General features: G+C 43.7%; 1 protein-coding gene across 1 annotated transcript; it reads left to right on the plus strand.

Moving 5' to 3' along the window:
• Window positions 1–2,670: 2,670 nt before the first annotated feature.
• On the plus strand, window positions 2,671–10,205 carry LOC310951998 (uncharacterized protein; the record flags this gene model as incomplete). The annotated part of the gene is given in 7 exon segments (XM_083920485.1): window positions 2,671–2,804; window positions 3,738–3,795; window positions 3,972–4,005; window positions 5,585–5,603; window positions 5,605–6,121; window positions 8,982–9,119; window positions 9,666–10,205. Coding segments are annotated over 7 exon segments (1,440 nt in total).
• Window positions 10,206–11,147: the final 942 nt, after the last annotated feature.

Consider the following 11,147-nt stretch of genomic DNA (forward strand, 5'->3'; position numbering starts at 1 on the left):
ATGGCCGCCGTGTGAATATACGCATTAGCTTGCCTGCTACAGCTTTCCCTTACTGACACGAACAGGTGTCACACAAGCAACCAAACAAACTCTCTGCTCTGATGAAGTCAGTTTGCAGGCTCCAGAGCTGATACACTGCTCAGCAGCAGCACATTAAACAAAAGCACGTAAACGTACCTGCAAATGTCACTTTGGTCCTTTTCCAGCCAATGCAAGCTGCTGTCAATCAAACACAGACACCTCCCTCCAGCCAGGTGGGAATGGGTGTGACCTGAATCAGCAGACCTGACTGGACTCAAGGAATAGCAAACTTAAAAAGGGTAGAGAGAGTAAGTGAGATCTTTGTGGGGTTTGTTATTAAAGTATAATGAAGACTGACTTAAGACTGACGTTGGCATGAAGCTCAAAGCGCCATTGTGTGAGTGCAGCTTCACAGAGCCGCTCTGGCTGTAGATTAGAGAGAGAGTGATACATGCCACATTTGGAGGAGAGATGGTGCAGGACAGTTTCAGAGAAAAAGCTGTTTTTGAAAATGAAACACAGGAATATTGTGCTACATTTGGTCAGATGTGTGCCAGATTGAGCAGCTAAATCTGTTGGGTTTAGAACACATGCAGCCATCTTGGCGAGATGTGGCCAATAAATTGGCGAACACACAGGGTTTTTACTACTGTGGAAGATTGTGCACAAAACAAACTGTACACTGAACAGACACTTATTTATTCAATAATCAGTGACTCCCACACTCCAGAGAATCTTGTATGACAACATTTATAAATATGTTACATGTATTTGTGTAACTGGCCTGGGTGTGTCCTAAACCAATTTATGGGTGGTGCAAAAATCTGCAACAATCTGACTGATTCATTTCATTCTTTTGCATTTTCTGGGTGAGATTAGAGGTGGACGGTATGGCCAAAATCTTCTATCCCGATATAGGTCATTTCATATCTCAATAACGATTTCACTGGCTTTCTGGTTATTCAATAAATAAATTGTTCATATAAATTACCACATGGTAAAGGCCAAATTTGGTGTACTCCCATGTAAATACTTTACGAATGAGAAGTAATGAGTATTTCTCATTGAATCAAGAACTTTTGGGCAAAATGAACGTTTAGAGTGTAAGTATTTTAACATGCAGTCACAAATACAGAAATTTAGGTTAGTTTGTGTTTGTTATTATCAATTTATTTGACGTAATTGTGTATCAGGATCTCTCGATGTATGATTTCATCATGATATGATGATAAATGATTATTTTTATATAATGCCCTATGAGTGAGATCTCTCTGGGATTTAAAGCCTCATAAACTCCAGATTAAGTTGAACCAAATCAAAAGGTCATGAAGGGATGATTTTATCAAAGAAGAGCATGCTACGGTTGTTTGAATCCTTACTGAGCCTCCCTCACTTTACAGATCTGTAGTGCAGCTGTAGTGCTCAAGCTAAACCTTCTGAGCTGCAAAAAAACCCCAAAAACAAAACAAGTCTGGAGGTGTCTGAGGCTTTGGCAAACTTGAGAGAAGGTGCACATCGTTCCCCAGACCGCAGACAAACTGTTCAGAAAGAAAAACGCGTTAAAAGCGCCAGATTTCATCATTAGTGAGGAGTTTGTTCAAAAGTACGAAATACATCGTGTAGTGTTTTGTTTATAAGAAGATATGGTGCTAAAAAAACAAATAAATACATGCAAGACATTTGGACAGACACACAGTTAAGCATCATCCCAACAACAGCAAGACTTTGGACAAAACGAGGCAATGTGTTTCCTGCAGCCTGTCGCTCAGTCTTGTTGTTTTTGTTGATGGACAAGCGCCAAATAAACACACGTGAAAACAGTCACAGTAGACAGATGGCGTGATATGACAGAGATTAGAACCGGCTTGTTGTTGGCCCTTTTTGTTACGGCTCCGTGTGTTTTATTGTTTATTTGAGACATATTACACTGCCAAATGGGAAATTGGCTGGCAAGCACCGAGGAGCAGAGCAGAAGCAAGAGAGATGTTTCTGTCTGCTCGCTGCTTTTATTCTCATCTCCTTCAGTGTTTTCAGGTTACTGTGCCTGCTGGCGTGTTCGCTGTGACTCATCGTACCCTCTCAATATGTATGTTTGCTCTTGTTTGAATGGTTCAAACAACTGGAAATATGTATTTACACATATGCATTGGAGCAGCTGCCTGACAAACAGATTGTTCATATTTCTGGTTCCAGTTGTAAAGCAGAGTGTTAAATGTAGGATTGTTGGATTCCTTCATACTGTAGCTCACTTTTTATGCCGTGTTACCTGCGATCTTTGTTGGTGAGCAGGTATGATGTTGATGTCTGTGTAAGTGTGACACACAAAGCTCAGTAATCCCTCAAACGAAGGTAAAGCAGAAGCGCATGCCGGAGGCGTAATGTCTGTTCACTTCACTGCTTCAGCTGGATGGGAATTCTCACTTGCTGCTGCTTCCTTCCCTTCACAGTGAATATTTAACTTCTGGTTCTGCTGCTTTGTTAACCTACTTAATGTTTTGTAAAGGTTAGATCCTCTTGTAATTAAGCCCCCCACTCTGTGCCTTTTCTCCTTGCAGATCCCAGTGAGACCGTGGCGCATCCCTGCGTGGATGAGTTGTAAGGGTGTGTGTGTGAGTGTGTGTGAGAGCAAGTGAGCGTCAGCGCTCCCACATGGCCTCCATGCAGGACGGGCTGAACTTCACGGCTCCTCCCTACGGCAAGGTCCTGCTGCTGGGTGCTATCGCTGCTGCCTCAGCCTTTGTTGTCACGATCCTCATTGTGGTGCTCTGCGTGGGCTGCCAGAGGTGAGGCACTATGCACACACACATATGACCACACACACAGACACACACATATGACCACACACACAGATACACACATATTATCACGCACGTACCAGTGGTAGAAGAAGCAGCCTACTCAGATAATTTACTCAAAGGAATACTTCATCCTCAATAGGGGTCAAATAATACTCACGTAGTGTCTCCACGGTGAACAAAGACTCGTCTGCCTGTTGCTTCAATTCTTTGTTCACCGTTGAGACATGCGAGAAAAAAAACACATTTTTCTTCAAGAATTCAAGGTAACACTGGGTGAGTAACTGATATACAAATGATCACTTTGAGGCCGAAGTATTCCTTTAAGAAAAAACTACCAATACAGCAAAATACTCTGTTACAAGTCAAAGTCCTGCATTCAAAAAGTATTCAAAGCATTAGCATCATATACTTGCCGGTCCAAAAGTGAAAGTACTCATTTTGCAGAATGGCCCATTTCAGAATAATAAAACAATGGATCATCATTAGTAATACAGTAAATAAATGTGTAAGCATCACTAATGTTGGTAAAGCTTGAGATAGTTTTAACCTGGGCAGCTAAACCTATTATATTACATGATTATTTATTGTTTATGTGAAGTTAAAAGTAATGTTTGCTTCTGAGATGTAGTGGAATAGAAGTATAAAGTACATAAAGTACGTAAAGTACGCAGAATTTGTACTTGAGTAAATGTATCATCACTGGCATGCACACGTGCAAATATCCTCTTAATGTCTCTCTGAAACACACAAAGACGCACGTGTGCACAGTCATAAGATGATTCAGACACACATGGACAGTGACTCAAACACATGCAAGCACACACACACACACACACACACACACACACACACACACACACACCACCATCACTGCAGTAAGTGTCAACCTGTGTGACAGAGCGGTTGTGTTTACCACAGGAAGGGGAAGACACACAATGTTCCCAGCGAGGGCGGAAAACACCGTCTCATGGACATGGTAGGTATCAGGCAGCACGCTCCTCCATGTTTTGTTTTGTGTTGCAGCAGAGGAAGCTGAAGTTCACCAGACAGAAATATCATTCAGAGGACACCTGTTCAGTCTTAATTAGTGTTTAACTGGCCCCTCTCTGTCTGCGTGTATTTGTGTGTGTGTGTGTGTGTGTGTGTTGTCAGGGTATACTCAGGCAGTCGAAGCTGCGGTCCGTCAGTAAATCAGACACTGAGATGAACAAGATGAACTGCAATGGCAAAAGTGAGTGCATCCTTCACATACAAATTGATCTTGACCTGTGCTCGGGGCTCATCCCCGCTGTCGTCTGGTGAAAAACTTGTATCTCCTTAATGGAATTAACCAGCCCCATCTTGTTTTTGAGCTGCATGACGAAGCATTGTGCATCAAAAGAGATTTTTGAAGAACTGATGTTGAAAGTTTGTCTCAACCACGTGAGCATGCAGTGGTAAAAGAAGTGCTCGGATCCTTTAATAAGAGAAGTGTACTATATCAGTGGCTGAACTGCGTTAGAGCAAAATTGACATCATCTGGACACTTTACCTTCTGATCCCACTGTAGGTTCATTTTGCACTAAAATGCTGTTCATCTCCCATACCTCTTTTCTAAAACCAACCAAGTTGCTTTCATGCCTAACCCTAACTGTCACCTTTTGTTGGCTAAAACTGGTCGAGTAACGGTAGTTTTGGTGCCTTAACCTAACTGACACCAAAAGCAACCGCCACGGTCCACTTCTGGTCTGTCGCCGTCTTGGTCGACTTCCGGTCGACTTCCGGTCCATTGCCGTCTCGCGGTCCACTTCTGTTTACTCTCTTGTAAGATAGCATACTCATTTTTGTACAAACATGTTCATGAGAATAATGATGCAGAATGGCTCAAAATGTTATAAAAGATTATATTAGTCTCTTTTTAGTCACACTTGTACTTCAATGTGGAGCCCATTTCAGAAACGTTGTCTCCTGCTGAATTGATTAGTGAGTATAATGCTGATGAGATGTGTTGGAGCAGAAGTATAAAGTAGCAGAAAATAGAAATACTCGAGAAAAGAACAAGAATGTCAAAGTTGTACTGAACTGCCTCTTATTTAAAAGAAACTGAGAAGATAAAAGATTTTTACCCAACAAAATCAGTCCGTGAAATGGTTAAAACATAGAATCCATTGGAAAATACAGTAGCAGGTGGATCGCACAAGTAAATTTAACTGACGCATGTTCTCATTTGGCTTCACCCTCGTAAGTAACGAGTCGACAAAACCAACACTGCAAACCCAGAACAAGCATTTAGGTAAGCGTACACGTCGTGTCATCGCACACTTTCCTCCACGTGATCCGGCCCTAAATTCAAGCAATTTACCCTAAAGTCAGAATCCACATTACATTTACAGCTCAGCCTTATTCCTCTGGACTGCTGAATTACGAACATGCATCTCTCTCTCTCTGAAAGACAGAAAAAGTCCTGGAGCTCCATCACTGACAGTCAACAGGGAGCTGTGTTTGTGGGCACTGTGACAGTCCCCCGAGGGCGTTTGAAGAAATATAAGCATATGTCCTGCTTCATACTTGTCCTGATTCCACTGGTGTGGAGTGAAGTCAATTTGGACGCTTTTTCTCTTCAAACATCTACTGTACGTCAGCTCCCGGTTTACTGTCAGCTCCAGATTTTCTGTCTCTACCAGCGAGAGATTTATTCATATTTGCAAATGTTTGTCCAGTGCGAGAAGAGTAAACGTATGTGGGTTCTGTTTTACGGTGGGCACCGGCCTGTATGTGCCTTTCAGAGGCGTCTAAAAAGAAAAGGTGTTGACCTTCTGCTGCTGCCCAGCAGGTCTAACTCTGACCTTCGTTCTCAAGGCAGGCAGCTTCCCCAGATCCCCTCTGGGACTGGAGAGGACGGCGAGCACACTTACTCAGAAGTGGGCCGAAGCTCTTCCACCACACGTACTGATGATGCCCTGTACGCCATGGTAGGCAGGGCCGGGCAGACGGACACCCCGGCCCCTCCGGCCGTTCCCGCCAACACCCCGGCGCCTCCAGACCCAGACGGCGACGTAGAAGAAGGGTTGCCGGAACCAGAGGCCCAGGTCATGTCCCCCCCTCACCCTCCGGAGACGGCCGAGTACGCCTGCGTCAGGAAGCTGAGGAAGGCCGACAAGGCGCCCCAAAAGAGGGACAGCGGGACAGATATGGTGGAGCCGCCGGTGCCGCCTCCACGACACGCCCCACCGTCACATCCTGCCCCTCCTCCACCACACCCCCACAGCACAAAGTTGCCCCGTAGAAACGTGGACGCCTTCAATGTCCCGGCATTCCCAAAGGTTCGTAGAGGAACAATTTTTTCTCATGAAATTATTTTAAATTGTTTAGAAAACATTTCTTGAGCTTTTAAATTCATTCATTCGTTGTAGTGCAGTAGTTTGATAAAAAACAAAAACGGTGCACTTACTAAAAGCTTTTCTCCAGCGCTTTCAGCTGCATCTCGTCTCCATGACAACTGGGCAAACTCCATACGCCGATGAAGACCCTGAGATGCAGTTGAAAGTGGAAAAGCTAGTAAGTGGACCTTATGTTAAGCTTGTTAAAGTAAAGAAATATATATAAATTGTCTGGCGTGAACTTGGTTTTACATTGTGCCATTTAAGTAACCTTTAGAACAGATAATTTCAGATGACAAGGTCACGGGGGTTGCTCTTATTTTCATGGGAAGAAATAAAGGTCAGAAAAACATGTAATATGTAACAAGTCACTTCAATGGGACCACTCACATTAGGGCCAGGCATACTCTGTACAATTTTGGAGATATTGTTGTTTAATTCCACCTCAAACTGTACGAATAAATCGTCTGTGATGCAAAGCCAAAGCTCATAATTTATGTGCTCACACTGTACGATCCGATCATCAAGCCACAATCCCAGTGCTCACACTGGACATGTAAAATAGAAAACAATGCCTGAATGATGCTTGAAGAGCTTGAAATTTTGTCAGACTCCCAAATAAATCGTACAGCTCAGTAATCAGGTCAGAAATGGGCTCAAATGGTACAGCGTATGCCCAGCTTTATGTTGATGACCTTGTATTTGATGCCACTCAAAAACAAATGCAATAACAACACATCTTCTTTGTGATCGGCATCGTCTTGTAAAGTTAAAGAGGTGAACAGACCACAGACGTAGTTTTGAGCATTTTGCTAGGTGTTTATATGTTTGTGTTTTTTAGTGAAATGTCTTAGCGCCTATGGGATTGGTTGTCATGAAATGGGTACAAACATTCATATTCCCTTCAGCATGAATTATTATTATTAATAAGAACTTCTGACTTTTCATCCGGCACCATCATCAGCTCAAACTTTTATTTTGTCCGATACTTTGATTTATGACCAAAGTCCTGCAAAACCTCAGTTGCACTTTGTGTTTAGTGCTAATGTTTGCATGCTAACACACTAAACTGTGATGGTGACCATGCTAAACAGTGTCACTGTGAGCATGTAAGACTTTGAGCAGCGTTCAGACTGAAAACAGCCCTGTGTTAAAACAATGCAAGGCTGCGAGTCTGAAGGTGGCTTTAAATTTCTACTGCAAGGTACGACACAGCCCTACTCTATTTGACTCAATCTTTTTTGGTTTTACATCAGTAAAATGTATGCATAATAGTTGGTACCCGGTCCTTTTTTTGGTTCCACGTCAGTTGAGGTTCCAAGTTAAAACATTGCAAACCACTGATTGATCAGAGAAAAATGTCTGTAGCGTGACACTGAACACCCTGCACAAACCACAACCATTTTTAAATAGCCAAGCTACCAATAAACAATAGCAACCGCAATTTTTTAGACAGATCAGACATCGGTGCAGATGAAAGGATCCTGCAAATTTCGCCCGGAAGAGGAAAGTCACAGTCGGTGTTTATTAATGCACAGGCTGACCGAGGCTGCGGCCTAGGCCCCATAGGGGAAAAAAAACATTTTTAAAATGAAGAACAGCCACATCATGGGTTCATAATGGTCAATTTAGTTTTCACAGCATTGTGAAATCAGCGTCAAAAATTGAAATATGAAAATATGATAGCAGAAGGCAAAAAACACAGCGTCAGAAAGAAAAACCAACAGCTACTAAAGAAAAGACAAAAAAAAACAAAGCAGGTTGTTCTTTGCTGTTGCAGAGGTCTATCTGTTGCTTTAGAAAACCAAACATTGTTCCCAGAATGCACTGTGATTGTATGGCACTAAATTGGCCCCACATAAAGAGTAGCATAGAGGCCCATGACAACCCTAATCCACCCCTGGTCATGGTAGTTACAAGAGAAAATCACCTGAAAGTGAGCCGACTCGAGCAGAACCACGCAGTGAAAATGAGGCATTAGTGTTTAAACACACATCGTGTCTCAGTTTGGTGTGAAAAGTTCTGATTGTCATGTACTGACATGTGTAAGAAAATGCCTTTGTGATGAATATTACGTCTGCAGTTCTCTGTCAGCATCAGCTCGGCTCATTAACATGCAGCGTGTGGTCCAGGTACAGTGAGAGTATTTCTGTCAGATTTGCCGTTGATGCTGCAGAGGATCCACACGGTTGTAATTGTGCCAACGCTGCAGTTTTCTCAGCGCTCGGCTTCATCATGCATGGTGTTGGGATATGTTAGCACTTCTGTAGACATTACTTTGAAGTCTGGGCAGTGAGCGTTGTTGATTTGGGAGAGTTCTTGGTGATAGTGAGGTATTTCTGCTCCCAGCAGTGTCACCTATTCCATATGTGCGCAGCAGCAGGAGCGCACACAGTCTGTCGAGCTTTTACTGTGGATGTAAAGGCTTTGTGCTCCCCTCCAGGTGACAGTGGGAAACCATTTGCTGCTCTGCTTGAGGTCAGCGAGGTCGCGCTATCTGCTGTGACCCGAGTTGGGTAACACGCACAGTTCACAGGCTTACATGTGTGCGTGTTACACGTCTGCTCGCAGGACTGTTCACCGCGGATGTTCTAGTGGATGACGCAACATGTTGAAATTGAGTCATCCAGAATATAAGCACATGGTTCCTCACATTACACAAGCTTCACCTTCCAGGGAAAATCTATTCTAAACTGCATGAAAACATCTACTACGTCTAATGCTCGCTCTGTGCTACAGTTCTGCATGTTTGAAGAGGTTCATTTGTCTTTTTATGAACCTCCAATCTGTCGTCTGTTGACAGGAAGTGATGTTTATGGGTAACGGAGAGCAGTACATCTGGAAGCCTCCAGAGGACGAGGAGATGCTCATGCACCAAAATAAAGCCCTGGGACCGTTGGGCGCTCACACGATGGAGAATATACAACCATCTGCTGCTGTGGTGAGCCAGGAGTCTTCTATCTGTGCATGAAACAGGTTTATTTATTAAATTACTGTGTTGAAGCTCCCTGTTCCGAATGTTCCCCTTACATTTACTATTAAATAACTTTAATATTAGACGTTAACATTTTTACACATTCAGTTTCCATATTGTGTATCTGTTCAACACAGCACTTAATTTGATTATTTCTCGATAAAATAGATTTAATCCAGCATCTGTTCGTGCCTCGCATGCACAGTATTACCAGTGGATTTGATCTAAGCATTTGTTTTTGTGAAAAATGGCCAGAAGGTCGTTTCAACAAATGAACTCGAAGGTATCTCGATATTCAGTCCACTGGTCAATGAAAAAGATTTTCAGATAGTTTCTCAACAATGATACGCGCCCTTGCTCAGTTTGTATTATGTGAACCAAAATGTATTTTTACCATTTATCCCTGGTCTGATTGTATCATTTTATATTATAGTGAATGATCGTATTTCCCAAAATGTAAACTACTCCAAGTCTTTTGTTGCAGTCCATGATCAGTGATGTGTTTGTCTGCAGGTGGCTGAGATGTACTCGAAGGTCTGTAAACCGGGGAAAAAGAAGAGAGCTGTGCCGGGGTCTCCCCCAGCCAATCCCGGCTTCCGGACCTTGGGACGCGGTGACCGGGACCGGGACCGGGACGGGGGGTTCAGTGTAGTAGTCAAACCCCAGACGTGGGCCCTTCAGGAGGGCAAGGCGGTTGGAGGGCCCCTCGACGACCACTGCTACGAGTCCATCGGGACCGAGGAGTGCGATCTGGCCTATGAGAACATCGAAGGTGGAGGCGCTTGGAAGCGAGAGAGGCCCCCCAACACATGTGCCACCCTGAGGCCGAGGAGGAAGAAAGCCCAGCAGCCTTTGCAGCAGCAGCAGCCCCCTCCCCCGCCACCGACACAGCAGACCCCCAAGCTACAGCACCTGCCCGCCAAATCCCTGCTGCTGCCGGGGGAGAACCTGTACGAGAGCATCGGCGACCTGAAGCAGGGCTCCGCCACCTCCAGCACCACCACCATCTTCACTTTCAACGACGGCATGGAGATGTACGTGACAGGGCTCTGAGGCGGCGGCTGCACTGTGACCCCTAATCCTTCCAACAAGGAGCTGAGCTAACGCCACAAGGAGTGACGGCTGAGCCCCTGTCATGCTCACCCACACATACTGTTTACATTTGAGTCATAACGTCACGCCTCTCACAGGCTCTCGAGGCCTCGGGGCACTAATGTTGATCTGTTATGACCTGGGCTGAACACAAAGTCCAATCAACCTTATAAGGAATCCAAAGGTAGTGAAAAATAAATGAGCACAAGACCATTGCAGAGCGATCTGTAGGTAAAAGTAGCACTTCTGTTTCACTGATAAATATGTGCAAAGCACAATAAAGTAAAAAGCCTAAATTCTTCCTCAATTCTAGCGGGTAAAAATGGTCCCATAGCAGGACTCTTATTGGGGGGAAAAGGCACAGCATTGTGTGAGATCTTTTGGTAGCACTTATCATGAACAGGCCTTCCCTGTAGTTGGTCAATACGTGATTCAGGATCATTTAAAAGATATAAAGGAATGAATTACTAATCAAAATACTAGAAAGCTCAGGGACCAAGAGAATCAATTATAAGAGTATTATAAGAAAGAAATTGCACATGCCCTAAAAAGCTTCAACTAATTTAGACTATCATCCTATTTAAAAACCGACCGGATACTTCCCTCCGTCATGTTTTGTTTCATCTTACATGGACTGAACACTGTCTCCACTGCCGTCTGTAAATGAAGTGTTTTACTTTGTTGATCCTGTTTCTGCACTTTGCCTGCTACAAGTTGCATGCTAAAAAAGTGGAAAAAAAACAAACAAAAAAACTGTCATGTGGTACCTCTATATGAATGTTTTTTTTTCTTTTGTCGTTGGCTGTTTATAATTTATTTTTTAGTGTGTTGCTTTATTTCTCTGTAGAGCACAAAGCCAGTTAGATGAAGGACGTCTGTGGCTCGGTGGGACTCTGTGCAGCA

This window comes from Echiichthys vipera (assembly GCF_963691815.1).
Source record: "Echiichthys vipera genome assembly, chromosome: 9".
NCBI lineage: Eukaryota > Metazoa > Chordata > Actinopteri > Perciformes > Trachinidae > Echiichthys > Echiichthys vipera.